This window comes from Peromyscus eremicus, chromosome 6, assembly GCF_949786415.1.
Source record: "Peromyscus eremicus chromosome 6, PerEre_H2_v1, whole genome shotgun sequence".
NCBI classification, from domain to species: domain Eukaryota; kingdom Metazoa; phylum Chordata; class Mammalia; order Rodentia; family Cricetidae; genus Peromyscus; species Peromyscus eremicus.
In genome coordinates this window covers 125,334,806-125,352,682 of record NC_081421.1, presented here as the reverse complement: position 1 = coordinate 125,352,682, position 17,877 = coordinate 125,334,806, and the positions used below count along the sequence as shown (strand labels likewise).

The 17,877-nt window shown below is 46.8% G+C and overlaps 2 protein-coding genes across 3 annotated transcripts in view; one reads left to right on the top strand and one right to left on the bottom strand.

Moving 5' to 3' along the window:
• The window catches only part of Cryz (crystallin zeta), a 36,433-nt gene extending 36,110 nt beyond the window's left edge, over positions 1–323 (bottom strand). The window contains exon 1 of one of the 2 annotated variants that reach the window (XM_059266491.1): positions 106–323. The gene's annotated coding sequence lies outside the window, so the exon portion shown is untranslated. The remainder of the gene's footprint in view (positions 1–105) is intronic. The other variant, XM_059266490.1, reaches the window with a different exon arrangement.
• On the top strand, positions 259–17,318 carry Tyw3 (tRNA-yW synthesizing protein 3 homolog). The gene is made up of 6 exons (XM_059266492.1): positions 259–535; positions 2,855–2,935; positions 4,796–4,894; positions 8,344–8,415; positions 10,753–10,886; positions 16,958–17,318. The coding sequence occupies exons 1-6, from the start codon at positions 362–364 to the stop codon at positions 17,169–17,171; spliced, it is 774 nt and encodes a 257-aa protein (XP_059122475.1). The 5' UTR covers positions 259–361; the 3' UTR covers positions 17,172–17,318.
• Positions 17,319–17,877: the final 559 nt, after the last annotated feature.

Genomic DNA, 17,877 nt, shown 5'->3' with positions numbered 1-17,877 from the left:
CGCCAGGTTTGTGAGCTGGTGTCCCAGGGCACAGAGAAGGAAAGAAAACTAGTCAAAACCAAGCGCGGATCATTTGGATGAGATCGACGTTTTAAAACAACTTACCCTTCTTTAGAGTAGAAATCAAAACCTCCTAACCTCCAGAAGTTCCCTGGCAATAGAGACGGGCCGGTCTTTTCCAACTTTTGCAAGGTTCCACCTCCTAACGCCTCCTCTACCCTCCGGGGACGGAGGCTGGAATCCGCCAATGGCACAGATGGAGAAGTTTGGTCCTCTCCGGCCACCGTGGCGGCAATATGGCTGCGCCCACGGAGACGGGAGCGGGTTCCGAAGCCGGGAGCCAGGTCCCTGTCGCTCGCGCATGGACCGCAGCGCAGAGTTCCGCCGATGGAAGGCGCAGAGTCTGAGCAAGGCGGACCTCAGCCGGAAAGGCAGTGTGGACGAGGACGCGGCCGAGGTTGTGGAGCTGCTGAATTCGCGGGAGGAGTTTTTCACCACCAGCTCCTGCGCAGGCCGCATCCTCCTCCTGGACGGGGTGAGCCCGGGGCCGCCGTGCCTGTGCGGCCAGGGGACCTCGGTTACCCGCCCCCACGGGGTTGTTTGCTAACTACCGGGCTTTACGATCGGCGTTGCAATTCTAACAGGGCCGCCCAGATGATGGTGAAACTAGCTTGAGCGGAGACAGCTAGGAAAACTCGATTTATAGAATGCTGGAGGAATGGAAGTTCACGCCCTGACCACGTCTCGGTGCTTCCTTAGATGAGCATCGCTGGAGTTAAGGGGTCACAGCCTCCTAGTGGCCCACGCCATTATTGCAGCCCTGGCCGTTTTCGGCTCTCACTGCAGCAGGACCTGTGGAAGATGCACAGGCCCAGGCCGAGAACTCTAACCAGCTATCCATTCTCTCATCAATTCCTGTCCTATGAGCTGAGGATAACTAGACAACATCTGTTGCATAGGATTATGTGTGGAGGAAATAGGATCATTTATTCCCAGCATTGATCATCATGCCTGGCCCACGTTGTTCGTTAAAAGTTGCCTCGTGTTCATTGTGTTACTGTTATTGTATCCAGAGCATGCATGGGTACAGATTTTAGATCCAGCGTAATTAATCATTTACCAAACTGCAGGAATAGCAAGACCTGTTCATGTTTGTATTGCTTCCATCCCGTTCTGGTTCTGTGCATTGGCACTCTTGCTCAAAAGATAGCTGTCCCTGCCTCTTCTTCCACTGCCCCATCTGGGGTTTTTTCAGAACTTTCCTAATGAGTTTCTGAAACACTGTTTTCTCTCCTCTAAACCATGTTACACATTAACACATTTGTCTTTTTTTATATTCACCTTTTAAGGCAGGATTTTCTTGGCTAAACATCTGTGCTGAAAGTCGTGACATTTCTTATTTCAGAAAATCAAAATTTATATTGTGCTACGTCCTGCAACCCTATCCCCATTTTAACTAATTGCCGAAATTGAACTCTTCTCCTTGGCTCTTTGTGACCTTGTCTTGCCCGTGTTCTTCATTCAGGAGTGTTAGCACTGAGAACTCGGGCCTCACTCATGCTAGGCAGAGGAGCTCTGCACCTGAGCCGTGTCCCCAGCTCCTCCCTGCCTTTTATTTTGAAGTTGTCCAGGCTGGTCTGGAACACATTCCAGAGACCGAGGAAGCCCTTAACCTGTGTTCTTCCTGCCTCAGCTTCTGTAAATGCTTTCCCTATATCTACATTATAGGGTGTGAGTATATGAGACCTGAGTCCCCAAGCTTCCCTCTTCTGCCAAACACCCAAAGAGGTGCAGATAGACAGACTTAAGCACAGTACCCACTTAGTAGTGACTGCTCACCCTGAACTGTCTGAGGACTCTATCTGGATCTCTTTTTAGCTAATGTATCTTATGCTTTACTGGTATTTAATTTTACTCCGACTTATTAGGAAAGAAGGAGAGTGAAAAACCAGGATGAGAGGAACATAGATGAGCCACAGGTGTTGCCAAGTCATGGTATTAGATTCTATGAATTTGTTAAATGTGGACCACCCATTTGGCTCTGAGGTTTATAGCACCCAACACAAGGCCAAATACATGTGACTAAAGTCTTCTTATGGAAACCAGTTATTCAGACACATGTTTCCGAGACCAGATGGCAGTGTATCCTCCAGAGCCCTTGTATAAATAATTATTTTAGAGTCACAGTGATCTCCCTATCCAAGGTCTCCTGCTTTCACTTTCAAGTGTCTTGGGGAAGGACCTACATATTCCTACTAGATCTTACAAATAAACAGTGTTTAAGTCAAGGTTGTGATGGGAGCCCTTTCAGATCTTGGACACTTTGGTCTTAGCTTCTTTGCCAAGACATTCTAATATAGAAATCACAAAGTTATGCCAGTAGTGATGAGGGAGGTGTTGGAAGTCCTGCCCATCACAGATGTCAGCAAATGGTAAGTTTTGTGTAGTGTTAGCCAGACCGTTGTACTGGTGTCTCCTGATCAGATGCTGCTAGCACAGAACCCCTTATCACCCTTTCTTCCAACAAAAACATGACCAATGGCATTTGTCCCCATGGTCAGTGTGCCCACATAGCATTTATGAGGCCTTGGGCTCCATCCCTAGCATCACAGCACAAACATGGATGCAAACAAAAAACATGGCCATGCTTCTGAACACACAAGTACTGTTACCATTCAAGCCCTAAATTATTTTAGTTGATTTTTCTTTTAGGTTATTTTTACCCCCAATATATTGAATTATTTTTAGTAATCTTTATGAGTATTAATTTAAGAATGCCCATCATATTATACAATGCAGTGTACTTGTTTCGTTAACTATTATAATTAGATTGTCTTTTTTTTTTTTTTTTTAGAGCACAGATGGTTCTGGGGTTCAGAAACAGCACTGCTGCTGGATGCTGGTCACCCACAAACCTTGTGGGAAAGACGATGTGGTAAGTTGTTAATATTTAAAAGACAAACTTTAAAAATTCACAGTTACCTTAAGTATGTGTGGAAAGAATAGAAGATTCACATGTGTAATTGTAATGGCTGAAGGTGGTGAAGCCTAGGAAGTTTTCACTCTGTTGGCCCCATTGGGCAGTAGGAGGTGATGGTGTGAAAGTGTCCCTGTGCCTGCGGCTCAGCAGAGCTTCCTCTCCAGCAACGGAGAGTGTGTAGCACAAATGATAGAAGGGGATTCGCCCTCTCTGCGCTGCTGGCTTTGGTGTTGGAAATAATTATACATCATGGATCATGGCCTTCTTTGTCTATTCTCTGAGACTGAAGTGTTAGGTGAGCACATGGAAGGTCCCATCAGGCAGGTGCCTTTCCCTTCTGGTCCTTTTAGAAATCCGTCCCACCTGTGCAGACAGCGTGAAAGGACAGGTGGAGATTGGGGAGGCATGGCGGATCCAGGGATTCTCGTGTGAAATGGGGAGAACCCTCCCTCTGTGTCTGGGAGCTGCAGGCTGTGTGTTCCTCCTGCCTGCACTTGCTCTTCTGCTGCAGAGGATCTTTGCAGCATCGAGGGGAACTGCCAGCGATCCCAGCAGAAATGTTTTCCTAACATTCATGGACGAATCCCAAAGAAGGACTCTGAGTTGTCCTGTGTGGATCCAGTGCTTCATGGTAAATGAACTGCTTTTGCTAGTGGGTGATATAGTCTCTGGTCAGACGCAGGCAGTTGAAGCTCCTGATTGATAGGGAGAGTGAGAATGACAGGTTGTAATTGATGGCTCAGAGAACTAGTGGTGTGAAGGGGAGAGGGTGCTGCCCATGGATGCCAGGCAGACAGAAATAGTAACTGTCTGGTATAAATTTTAGCTCAGATGTAGTATTATGTGCTTACTGTGTGCCACTGTATAAATTGTCCATGCCACATGCCACTCAGGAAAGAGACTGGTACATAACTCAGGGTTGCTAAGAACAAACAGCATGTGCTAGGCTTCCATGGTATAATGTTTACGTAGAGCAAGAATGAGGAGTAAGATCCAGACCTGGCATGGGAAAGAGAGTACAGCCCATCCCCTGTGGAGTACCAGCTGTTAAAACTGTGTGCTTACCCTGGCTGTTAGAGCTGTAATGCAGCTAAGGACCACTGTAGTCCACACATCCACTTTGTGCTTCACTTAAAAGACCTTTACCTTTACGCTATGGCATCTGCGAGACAGGTATGATTCAAGGAAATGGACTTGTACCCAGTACAGAGGGAACAGAGTACTGACTATGCTCTGAATTCTCTGTGTGTGACATCGTTTCCATGCTTATGAGCCCATCTTATACCCAGCACCAAGCTCTTCCTGCGCACAGTGGGGAGACATCGGCCTTGCCTGAGTCCTTCATAATGCATATGTCCCTGTCTCAGTCTAACCCAAAACATTTCACCAGCCTTCCAAGGGCAGGCTTTGTGTACTATGCCCCTTCAAGAAAATAAAGGAAACGGTAGTTTACCAGAAGGCTCAGATTTATGGGAAAACTAGAAATCAAGTTTTTTAAGAAAATAAGCAAATAGGCCTGATGAGGTGGCTCAGTGGTTAAAACACCTGCTGCCAAGTCTGCTGACCCAGGCTGATCTCCTGGACCCACGTGGTAAAAGAAGAGAACCAAGGAAGGCTGTCCTGGACCTTCATAGGTGTCATAGTGCAGATGTCCCACCCAGTAAATAAATAGATATAAAGAAAAAAATTAACAAAACAAGCATATAATGATGTTAATGAAAGAATGCCAAAAAGCAGAGTGTGAAGATTTCTGGGACAGCTAGAGAAGGTAGGCCATAGGGGGTCCTGCCTGATGCTGCCCTTTGGTCCCTGCAGATGGCAGCACTGAAGGGTGCGACCAGCAATGCTGTTCTGAAGTTTGAACCGTTTATCCTCCATGTGCAGTGCCGGACACTGCAGGACGCACAGACCCTGGTAAGACTTTGTGCCTCCTCCTGACTCTAGACGTCTGTGGGTAACATTCATTTTGGGCTTAAGCCACCTTTTAAAATCATTTGATGTCGTTTTGATTTAATTGTTTCCATCTGGTTGGTCAGTCCAGCTATTTATCGAGTGTTAGAGCAGGGACTCCTGGAAATCTCTGGAAAATAAAACACATACCCATGCAGGGCCGCATCTTCCTTGGCGTCCTGCGTGTGAATTTCATAGGTTTGTGTCTTTGGTTTTCTTGCCGAGTTTTAGGAGGAAACTCTGTGGGACTGCATGTCTGACATTCCCCTTTGTGTTTTTGCACCTTTTACTTGTTTACATGCTGAGTTGTTCCATTCCAAGTGCAATTTAGTAATAGTAAGAGCACTCCACTGTGGGTCACAGAGCAGCTGAGGAGAGCTGTGCGCCAGCCCCTCTCACAAGCGCCTCTGAAGAAGGTTCCTGGAGGTAAGACTGAAAAAGAACAGAAAAAGTTAGGCCTACAGCTGGGAAGCCAGGATTCCAAGCAGATTAAAATGTCCCTAATACAGAATTCCAGGAGGGAATTCCGAGAAAGGGCTCGGTGTGTTCACCGAGCAGAGGAAGAGGCCAGGAACCTCAGGCCTTAGGCCAACATGAAGAGTCAGGTTCTCTCTCAGCCAGGGGCTAGTTGTAAAGGGTTGATGCAGTCAGGGCTCGGTGGGGTGTGGTGGCATGGCCCTAGGTGACAGCGAAGAACAGGAGGGGGTGACAGAGTCAGATATATTCTAGCTTTCGGGTTAACAGAGTGATGATGTCAGGGATCAGACGGCCTGAAGGAGAAAAAGACTGAGGGAGTAAGTCTTAGGTCTGGCCTGAGCACCTGGGTGCCAGGTAGTGTCTTCAAGAGGATGGTGCAGGAAAGTAATAGCGTGTTTGAGGCATGCATCTTAAATGCCGAATGCCTGTCTATCAGGGATGCCATAAAAAAAAATACTGCAGAGTGAATGATTTAGAACAAAAGATACTTAATTTTTTCTGTGCTGGAGGTCAAAGGTCAAAGGCTGTCAGGATTGGTTTCTCCAGCCACCTCTCTCCTGTGGCCTCTTATGGCCTTTCCTCTGTGAATGTACACCACTAGCATCTCCTATAAGGACATTAGCCCTGTTGGCTTAGGTTCCCATGTTGAAGACCTCACTAGCATTATCAACACAAAAGCCCTTTCTGCAAGTGCTGTGGCTGGGGTTAGCACGTCATGGATGCCTTGAAGGCCAGTTCAACTGAGGTTGGTGTTTGTGTAGGAGGCTGCTCCAGGGTGTAGGCTAGACTGAAGATACACACTGGAGAGATGCCAGTACACGCCATTTAAAGCTATGTACCCAGAGACAATCACTGTGGAGAAAGTGAAAAGAAACTGAAGCCCCTAGAAGATGCCCTTAAAGCATTAGTGCTCAGCAGCCTGAGATTTTTTTTCCTCTAGATTTGCATATGTCTTAACATTCTCTAACTTCAGAACATACCACCAGTGCAGCTTAAGCTTTACCTTTCCAGTTTCCATACCCATGTCCAGCTCTGATCTCTAATCCCAGTGGCACCTGGATGCACTCTCCTGGGCCAGAGCTGTGGTGGGAGTCTAACATGCAGAGCTGATTCAGTGGAGCCACAGCTGTCCCCTGCCTTTGAGCACACCTAATGTCACCCAGTCTGTGGGGTGCTAGAGAAAAGTAGAAAAGGCCCATGCTGTCTCCCCAGAGAAGTTTGTATTTATTGCAGAGGGAGATATGCAGTAAGAAGACAAACAGTTTCTCGTTGGGATGAGTGCTGATTAGGGTGTGGTCTGGGCGCTGTGATTTAAAGAGGGCAGCTGGAGAGGGAATGGGAACAAGACACGTGATAAGAATCCAGCACAGAATAGTCCAGGCAGAGGGAGCATCAGAAATAGAGGCCGCTATCAAGAAAGGCTTTGGAGTATTCAGAGGACAGACAGGAAGCAGATGAGACTGGAGAAGGAGGGACTCAATCATGTAGAATGTTACACCTCACGGTGTAGCATTTGGACTCCATTGTGGCTGGTTTATAAGAAGGGCTAAAGCGCATAGATGGAAACAGACTCCTACAGAAGTCCATGAGGGTCATGGGGACTTGAACAGCCTGCACAGAGGTGGAGCTGGGTGAACCAAGGTGTGCTGTGAAGGTAGAAGCAACAGGAACTGTGTGCGAGGTAGAGGGGTAAAAAGCTAAAGTGAGCTCACTTTGGAGCCTGAGACATTTAATGGATGATGGTGCCTGTCTTAGTTAGAGTTTTAATTGCTGTGAAGAGACACCATGACCACAGCAACTCTTACAAAAGAAAACTTTTAATTGGGGTGACTTTCAGTTCAGAGGTTCAGTCCATTATCATGGTGGGACATGGTGGCATGCAGGTGGACATGGTGCTGAAGAAGGAGCTGAGAGTTCTGCTTCTTGATCTGCAGGCAACAGCAAGTGAACTGTGACACTGGGTTTAGTACCTTGAGCATAGGAGACCTCAAAGCCCACTCCCACAGTGACATGCTTTCCCCAACAAGTTCACACCTACTCTAACAAAGCCACATCTCCTAACAGTGCCACTCCCTTATGGAGGCAATTTTCTTTCAACCAGCACAGTGCCCGATGTCAAAAACTAGGTGAAAGAGAAATGGATTTTTAAACATAGAGTCCACTGTGGATGAGTGATCTGAACTGGAAATGAGACTCCTCAGCACAATGCATACGGTGCCTTACCCGGGGAACTGGTGATATCTCAAAAGGAGAGCCACTCAGAGTAAATTCTCAATGCTTGCACTTCTGATATTTGAAGCCAGATCATGCTTTGTATAGAGTCTATTCTTTGCACCATAGAATGTTGTGGTAGCAGCCCTGGCTATACTACTACTTGTATATCAATGTCACCACCACCACCACCACTGCCCTGTAATTGTGGCAGATTGGCAACTCCCAATATCTCCTCATGTTGCAGAATGCCCCTGAGGGACAAACCCATGCCAAGTCAAGAACTGCTGAGCTGAAGGAAGGCCTGTGTCCTGTAGAGGCCACTCAGACATCTGGACATGGCCATAGGTTCAGCCTGTTCAGGCCCATCACTGCTTGTCCCATAACATCTCATGGTTTTCTTTAGGACTGGAAAGGACGCTGAGGGAACTTTGCTCTTTCTTAGAGAAAGCACCTCATTCATTTGGAGTTTGCTTTTGTCTAATATGGTTTGGTCATATGCTTTAGTTCGTGGTCATTGGCCAGGTCCCTGTTCTATCCTCTCTTGGTGACATTTCCAGAGCTGCTCTTCAGGTCTGTGTAACAGGCATATAATGGGGCTGTAAAGCACAGTCCATACAGCCAAACGCATTAATGGTTTTGCAGGTATCTGTTTCTGCCACTTCTGAGACAGAATTGAGGGTCTGGCTAGCTGGCATGACTTAGGGTATTGTGTTTCCTTGCAGCACTCGGTGGCCATTGATTCTGGCTTCAGGAACTCTGGCATCACAGTGGGAAAGCGGGGAAAGACCATGCTGGTAAGGCTCATCGTCAAGAACAGTTCTGACATAATAAAGATCACTGGAGCTGCCTGCTGTCACTCCTACTTTTTCCCTCCCTCCTCAAAATGTCTTACTGTCCTCTGGCCCCAGACCTTAAGTGGCAGGCTCTTCCCTATGTGGAACGTCCAGAGTTCGGTTTCTATTTGAGTCCCTGTTTCAGATCCCCCTTCTCTGCTTACTTTGAACCTGATTCTCTGCTCTCCCAGCCTCATCCTGAGTCATCAAGGGATAATGGAATAAGTATGCTTGTACCATCTAGAGTGCCTCATAGACATCGGGTCCTTCATGTTGGTGACCTGATCACAGCTGTGCTTTATAACCTGTGTGAGTTCTTTAACGCCTTGGGGTCTGCTGTCTGCTCAGAGGTCCAGCAGTGTGGTGATATATTGTGTCCCCCAATTATTGTGCACCCTAATAAAGTTTATCTGAAGATCAGAGGAAAAAGCCGGCCACTATATTAAACATAGAAGTCAGGCAATGGTAGCACACACCTTTAATCCTAGCATTCGGGAAGCAGAGATTCATCTGCATCTCTGTGAGTTCAAAGCCACACTAGGAACAGAGCTAGGCGTGCTGACACATGCCTTTAATCTCAGCACTAACCATGGAAGTCTGGAGGTTTGTACAGACAGACGGGAAGTGATGTAGCTGGGTGGAAAGAGGAAGTGAGACGAAAAAGGCATATAGGTGTGGGTATACAGGAAGTAGGTCTCTCTGGAGGCTGAGGGCTGGTAAGGTGAAGTTGGCTGTGGCTTGTCCTATTCCTCTGATCCTCAGATAAGCTTTATTGGGGTACACAGATGAAATATCACCACACAGCAGACTGCTCTTCTTGGTCAAGTGCAGCCCCTGGGGAGCCAACTGCACTCTACCCTCTGATTCATGATTGGGTACAGCTTATTCTGTACCACTCCATCAGAACTGAGCAGTAATAGATACTGCGTGATCTGCAAAATCAAGGGTGTTTATTATCTGTCCCTTCACAGAAAGTTGGCCGGCCCTCAGTCTAGATGGTCCTCCTGGTCTTCAATCCTGCATTCGCTTTGTGCTTTCCTGGCCAAGCAAACCCATAGTAATCTTGCCCAGTTCTGCCCTCCTGTTGCGTTCCCTGTTTGCACAGCACATACTGTATTTGATTTTGTCAAATTCCTGCTATTCTAGCTCTCAACTCTCACTTTTAACAAAAACCTTGTTTCCCAAATAGAGGTGGCTTACAAAGGACTTCGGAAGCATCTGAACAGTCATCAAAGCCCTCACTCCACAACACACCTGGTGCCCAAGGGGGGCACAAATATGTCCTTACCTTTCTCTCCTTTGTCCCCTGTATCCAGTTAGTCGCTGTTGTGGTCATATCTGCCCCCTGCCCCTGAGCCAGAGCTCAGCATCCATCTTGTTCCTAAGATTGTCTCCTGATGGGCTGGCTTCTGAGAGCTTTCTCCAGCCCTTCCATCCCTGACCAGTGTTTCAGCCATAGAAAACTGTTGCTGCTCTGGCTAAAACATCCACTCCCTGTTTTTATGTCTGATGAAATTGTCTCTGTCCCTGGAGATGCCAGCCCCAGTGCTGGTGTTTGTGTGGAGCTGCGTCCCGGGCTTCACCAGGCATTTGTCATGTTAGGAGTATCCTTCACGTGTGTTTGTGCTGCGTGGATCTGTGTGCTTTTTCTGTCGGAGCCCCGGGTTGCACTGCAGTTCTGTGTGGTTCTACGTTTGAGCTCTTAGAGGCAAGAACCAGGATGTGCTCCTTTGTTGGGTTGCCTGAGCTAAGAGAAACTCAGTAAAGATGAATTTTTATTCTTTGATACTGGTGGGGTTTGTAGGATCTTTTTTTTTTCTGCTGTCCTTATCCTCTACCCAGCTGTTGGATGCACAGGGGATATGCTGACTGCTTCCTCGACAGAGTCACTGAGATTGGCAGCCACGCTGCATGATGGAGGAAGCATGGCTTCCCCATTGCCATACTCAGCTCCAGCGGATGCTGAAAGACTCTGATTTTTCCTTGAGTCCTCTATGGAGGTTTCATTTGTTTCCTTTTTTAAAATCATTTACTAAAGCTTTCTTAGCTATTGTGGGATTGCAACTATTCAAAGTTACTGAATTCTTTAATATTATCTGATTCTCTGAAAAAGAGTGTATAGGTGCCCTTCTTGAAGAGCAGCTGTACCTGATGAGAAATCTGTTTGATTTGTTTGAGTTTCATTACCTCAAGTCAAGGGCCTGCATGCTCTGATGGAAGTTACCTGTTTCCACTGAGCCCTGTCTAGGACCCTCTCATTGGGCTCTTTTCTCCGTTTCTAACCGGCCTCTCTTCTAGGCTGTGCGGAGCACACATGGATTAGAAGTTCCACTAAGCCGTCAGGGAAAACTGATGGTGACAGAGGAATACATTGAGTTCCTGGTGACTATAGCAAATCAGAAAATGGAGGAAAACAAGAAAAGAATTGGAAGGTACAATTAATTATCTATTTCCATGTTTTTCATATATGCCTATGTCATTCTTAAAAATAGGGACACATGCTCCTGAAGTTTATAATCCAAACTGCTGTGTAATTGTAAACCTCCTGTGGAGAAAAGAAAGATGATTGAGGTCACCAGTGGGACTAGAGCACACTGTGGAGCGCACTGTGACGGGCACTCAGAGATTGCAGAGGGAGGCTTTGCAGGGACCGCTACACATGTGACCAGCAGGGCCACTGAAAACGACAGAGTAATCATTTGGGAAAGAGCCCAACAGCTGTGGGAGCAGAGGGTGAAGGGAAGTTGTGCACACTGCCCTGCATGTTGCTTAGACGCCCCTTTTCAGTCTGATGGTGTCTTAGACCCCGGGCTAGTTCAACAGCCAGCTGTTGCTGTGGAGCAGATACGGAATTGCACCATTGGCCCACTGGAAAGAAGACTAGATTTCAATTCACATCTTCTGTTCTTCGTCCTCAGTTGTACTGCCTGGCACATGGACTGGCACAGCTCCCTTTAAAGAGTTTTCTGTAAACACTGCCTTCCATGTGTGTGAGCAGTGCCACCCAAGTCCTCCAGAGAAGCTGTGTATCTCTCTCTGTTGGTTTTGGTTTTGGGTTTTTTTGTTTTTTTGTTTTTGTTTTTGTTTTTTTTTTTTTGTTTTTTTTTTTTTTTTTTTTTTTTTTGTGTGTGTGTGTGTGTGTGTGTGTGTGTGCCAAAGCACACTGTTGTGGAGGTCAGATGACAACTTTCTGGGTTACATGGGTTTTAGAGACTCAGCTCAGGCCATCAGGTCTGTGTGCAGGCGTTTTTACCCACCGCCATCTCACTGTGGCTCACCAGCCCGAGTTGTACACTTCCAAGTTACCAAGCGGTGAACATGTTGACGCCATTTGTAATTTCCCTTTTTCTTTCTTCCCACCCTTTTGTCAGTCTCACATCCCGTCACTGCCTAAATATCCCTTCCATCATTTTTCTTTCCATTTTCGTTGTCTCTTTATTCACGACCTGTGCAGCAGCCCCCAGGCTGGTCTCAGAGCAGGATGTAGATAGGACGTCTGTCTGTCAGTCTGTCTGTCATCTCGGTATTGGTCAGGTCATGTCCATACACTGCAAAGAAGCCCATGGCTTGACTTGCCTGCCTGAACCCCGTGACTACCTGGGGATTTCCAGCTGCAGCTAAGAGCGAAGGTGCCGCTGAGAGCAGTGGGAACTAGGCCCTGTAGCAGCCCGAGTTCAACCCTGTCCCACCCGTTCCTCGGCCACGTCTACCAAGTCACTGTCTTGTTTTTGATTGTGTTGTCTCTGACCTGAAGAAATGCTAGCTCAAAGAACAGTTACTAATGTCATCAAACAGCTTGTTCTTTGTGGTAGGCCTTGGCGCCTGCCGTGGCCTCTCAGAACAGGAGAGCTCTTCCTCTTCATTCACTCATAACACAGCAGTTCCTTCCAGGAGCATACAGTTCTAGAACTAACAAAGCTTTCCCTCGGGAGTCATGTGACCTGTACCAGATTAGATGCAGGGGAAAGAAGCCGATTCCCCATGTACAGTGGCTGTCTCAGAATATTGTAGCAGGTAGATCCTGGTTTTGAAAAATTGGGCATGAATCCTGGCCACAGAGTATGGACATTCTAACCAAAGTGAGGCTGTCAGGTAGTCACCTGACACATGCCTGGCTGCAGACATGAACTGCACACGGATGCTTACTGCCGCCAGAGTGTCACGTCTACAGGTGGTGCTCCACTGGGGTGCTCCACTGGGGCCCTTTGTGGAGACACAGGAAGCAACTGCTCAGTTTCTCTATATTCTGCCCTGAATTTCAACAAGATTATAAATATAGCCCCAGATCAACTAACTATACACCTGGTGAAGTTAATTGAGCCACGCTCGCCAACCATAAAATCAAATTATGAGTTAAATCTATTGACTCAGAAATGTATTTTGAGATGATAGTCTACATGCTGCTATCAAGAGAGCCAGGCTCATCATATAAAATCAGGGAAAAATTAAAGAAGGGTAAAAAGTGTCTTAAGATCCTGATTACAAGATTACGTGTGGATTCAGAATGTGTGAGCAAATTAGTGTGCTCCTCCGGGGGCTGTGTGCACATCAGCCAGATGCGGGCACCGAGTGCCTGGTGTTGGAAGATGCGGGCACAGAGTGCCTGGTACTGGAAGATGCGGGCACAGAGTGCCTGGTACTGGAAGATGCGGGCACAGAGTGCCTGGTGTTGGAAGATGCGGGCACAGAGTGCCTGGTGTTGGAAGATGCGGGCACAGAGTGCCTGGTACTGGAAGATGCGGGCACAGAGTGCCTGGTACTGGAAGATGCGGGCACAGAGTGCCTGGTACTGGAAGATGCGGGCACAGAGTGCCTGGTACTGGAAGATGCGGGCACAGAGTGCCTGGTGTTGGAAGATGCGGGCACAGAGTGCCTGGTACTGGAAGATGTGGGCACAGAGTGCCTGGTGTTGGAAGATGCGGGCACAGAGTGCCTGGTGTTGGAAGATGCGGGCACAGAGTGCCTGGTACTGGAGGAGCAAAGGCCGTCCATACCAGTGGATGGGGGGGTGGGGTTCTTCATGGTTCAGAAAGCTAAAAGGATTGGAGCTCTCAACCCAACAAATAAAGTCACTAACAACGAACAGTTTCAGAAGCACGGCAAAGTTAAGAGCTAAAGTACTTAAAAATAATGTGTGCATGGCACACAGTGTGTGTCAGTGTTCACACATGTGTGAGTGTGGTGTATGTGTGCCTATGTATGTGTGTGTGTGTGTGTGTGTGTGTGTGTGTGTGTGTGAAGTCTTGTGTGTCCTGTTCTCTCACTCTCTGCCTTGGGACAGGTCCCTCACTACCCCTGGTGCTGGGATGGGGGCAGAAAGTCTCAGCTACCCTCCAGCCTCTGCTTCTCACAGGGTTGTCGCTGTAGGCCTCTGGTTGGGTGCTGGGATCTGAACTCAGAACCTGACGCTGGTGCAGCCAGTGCCGCTACCCACTGAGCCATCTCCTCAAACCCTAAATGTTTCTAATAGAGGAGAGGTCATGTTTGTGAAAAATAGTTCCCATGCCTGCTTCTCTGTGGGAAGGGACTCGGCCAGCTGAGCAGCTGAGGCCTGCAGCATCTGGAGCCAGGCAGGGCAGTCCGGGGACCATGGCCTGCTTCATAAAGAGCCACTTTGGAGACTGGAAGAGACAGGGACTGACAGACACCAAAAGATATTTCATACATAACAATTTCCAGGTGGAAAACTGGAAGTTTGTAGATCTGCCTCCGGAGGGGTTTCTTTGTCTGTTAATACCAGGTCAGGACCTAGATCCGATGGAGCCATATGGCACTGAGTAGAAAGAAATGAACCATGTTCTTCTTTTCATCAACTGTGTAATAAAATATTAAATAAAACAGAATAAAGGGCTGAATATATTGGCATATAATATTGTTAAGAATAAAGAAATCAGAAAGACAAAGTAATTGAATCTGTTTCCACTGATGGATTTTTTTTTAAATCTTTTTTACTGTGGTAAAATATGTGTAACAGGAATTTACCATTTTAACCAGTGGCATCCACATCCACATCATTAGTATAACCATCACCACCATCCACCTCCAGAACTGTCATCATCCTGAACAGAAACTGTCCCCGCGGAGCACCGGCCTCACTCTTTCCTGCAGCGCCTCTGACACTGTTTTCTGTGTGGGAGCTTGGCCACTCCGGCCGCTTGGTTATGCAGTCTGTCCTTTTGTGTCTACTGTCTTAGTGCACTCCTGGGCTGCGGTAGTGGTTTTGTTTGTTGCAGTACTGGGTATTGAACCTAGGGCCTTGTGCATGCTTTACAAGAGGCTTACCACTGAGCTACATCTCCCCGACTAGCTAAACCTTAAGGGCTCTACTATACTGTAGCATGTATCAGTCACTTTTCTTTTCCAAACTGGGAACACTCCGTTGTATCTGTGGACCATGTTTTGTTTCCTGCTGTTGCAGAGATTTGTTTGTGTTTTCACTCTGAGACCGCCCATGGAGTGAACCATAGAGTTTTCTGGCTGACTCAGAGGAGATTGAAGGCTGCAGAGAAGAAGGAGGGGCTAAAAATATGCTAAAAAGATTCCTTTTTTGATAGGAAAGGTGAAGAGGGTGAAGTGATCTTTGCTCCATCCCAAGCTTTATTGAATAATAAAACATTAAAAGAAGCTACAATACCGTGTTCATCTGTTGACAGACAATTGTTTACCAAACACACACTCATCTCACCACTTCCAGTTCTCTTGGGTATATACTCAGAACTAGAGTAGCGTGGTAAAACTGTCTGTGACTTCCTGAAGAGCCACACCCCGCCACCCACAGCAGCTGCTCTATCTTGCATCGTGGCCAACAGCAGCAGGGCAGTGTGAGGAGGCACCTCTGGGGACTCTGACTTGTGTTCTCTGGTGTTGGTGGTGGTGAGCACATACTCTTTATTGACTGCATATCTGTCATATTTACACGTGTCTGTTCACGTGTCCTGGATTGTGGTTCTGCCCTGAGATGCAGGGTTTCCTCTGGATGCTGGGTGGTCAGCGGATGTGTGATTGGCAGATGCTTTCTGAATTCTGTGGACTTCCTGTTCATTATCAGCAGTGCCTTTCCATAGAAGTTTTAGATTCTTATGAATCTGTTTGTCTGATTTTCTTTTGTTGCCTGTTTTTGGTATTAAGCCCAAGAAAGCCTCATTGCCAAATTCAGTCTGGTGATATTTCCCTGTTTTTTTTGTTTGTTTGAGTTCTTATATTTAGGTCTTTGTGAGTATTTACTTTAACTGGCTGGTGATTTTACCACTGGCTAATGACTGAGTAAGAAAGGGTTGGTGAAATCTTTTTCTGGCTGCCTTTTTGTCTGCTAACTCCACATCAGATGAGAACTCCATAGCTAACCCATCCCAGTGTTGACCTCAGTTTCCAGGTTAGACAGTGTGTGGTTCTTGTCAGCAGGACACTGTAGCAGGAATCTTAAAAGTTCTTATTAATAAAATCAAACCTGAAGCCAGGTATTGGGGTGAAGCTGGAAGATTAGAGAAGCAGAACAAGCCACAGCCACCTCACCTTGCCAATTCCTCAGCTGATCCTGTTTCCTCAGACCGGAAGCCTCTGAGTCCTCATCCAGAATGAATCTCAGCTGAACTGCTTGAAAGCCTGAAAGCTTAACCAGCCAAATGCTTCTGGTTTCTGGTCTTCATGCCTTATATATCTTCCTACTTTCTGCCATCACTCCCTGGGATTAAAGGCTCGCTTTCTGGGATTAAAGGCATGAGTCACCATGCTTGGCTGTATCCTTGAACAGATGGATCTCTGCCTTTGGAATGCTAGACTTAAAGGCGTGTGCTACCACTGCCTAACTTCTATGTTTAATATTGTGGCTATCCTGTTCTCTGACCCCAGATAAGTTTATTAGGGTGCACAATATTTTGGGGAACACAATACCACCACAGGACACTAGAAATTAACAGTGTCCTGTCCATTGTCATAAAGGAAGTAGACTGGATGAGGATGAAATGTGCTTAGTGTTCTTTCAAAAAGTACTTACATAGATGCCAGTGAAATGGGAAGGTCTGCTGGGCTCTGCAGTTGAGAGATGAGTCCAGGTAGATCCTTAGCTTTTGTAGCAGCTCAGCTGGGCATTCTGACAGGCTCTGAAGAACTGTAATTCTGCCCAAATGGGCCTTGGAGTCACTGGGTTTCCAAGATGGGCGATTAGTATGCAGTTAGAAGTATGGTGAAGGGACCCCTGACCAGGCCCTGGGGCAGGGTTTATAAGGATACCCCTGTGGTGGAGGGAGCTGAAGGGGAAGAGGGGGCGTGCTCCGTGCAGAGATGGGAGCACAGCACTGGACTGGAAGTGGGTGTCTGAGAATATCGTCTTAAAGAGTGAGAATACATTTTTACAGTGATGAAGGCAAAGGAAGTTGTAGTTGACTTTGTGATTTATAAAACATGACATTGTCAAGCTTCAGAAATAGATCAGTTCTAGGTGTGTTTCAGTCATTCACTCAGAGTGAATGCTCATATATGTAACCATATGTTTAATTATTTACAGGTTTTATAACTGCCTACAACATGCTATGGAAAGAAAAACCATTTCCAACTCACATTCTGAGATCAAAGAGAAAAATAATCCACTTTGTACTCATAAGAATAAAAGGAGCCAAGGAAAAGCACGTGACCCATCCGTTACTGAAGGCAATGAAACAGAACTGGAAGGCATCGATGGCCTGGGGATCAGTGCTCCATTCTTCCTGGAGGATGACTGAGTTTGGCACCGACCATGCCCGACACACATTATAAAGCTACTCTCTAGAAGAGTGCCGTGGTTGCTGAATGTATCAGCCCTTGGGGGGCAAGAGCTAATTCCTCTCTGTTTTAGAGAAACTCTTAAGTGTAAATGGCTTTTCACAGTAGTTTTGTGTATGTCTGTGCTTGGCTCCATTCTCTATATTCCGTCTGGGACTCCAGCCCACGGGATGGTGCCACCCACACCAGGATGGACCTTCCCTCCTTGGTTAAACCTGTCCAAAATCCCAAAGACACCAGAGGTTGTCTCCTGGGTGATTCTGAATCTCCTCAAACTGACAAACTGTCACAAGTCCAACCTTGGTCAGTCAGATGCCCAAACACATTACTTTTTTCCATTTAATTAAGATCTATTTTATTATTTTTAGTTATATGTATGAGTGTGGATATGTATACATGAGCACAGTTGCCCACGAAGGTCAGAGGTTTCAGATACGCTGGGGCAGGCAAAGGTGAGCTGCTTACCACAAACACATCTTTTTCATCATAGGTGGTTCCAAATGTTGGCAAGTTGACAATGAAGGTTAATCATAATGGTCATCTTTATTGTTTTAAATAAGTGAATCCAATAAAATGACCCAGCTCTCTGAGGACTCACTGATAACACACTCACGACAGCATGAAAGAACATCATGGTCGGAGGCTGACAGAGCTGCACGGTAGGTT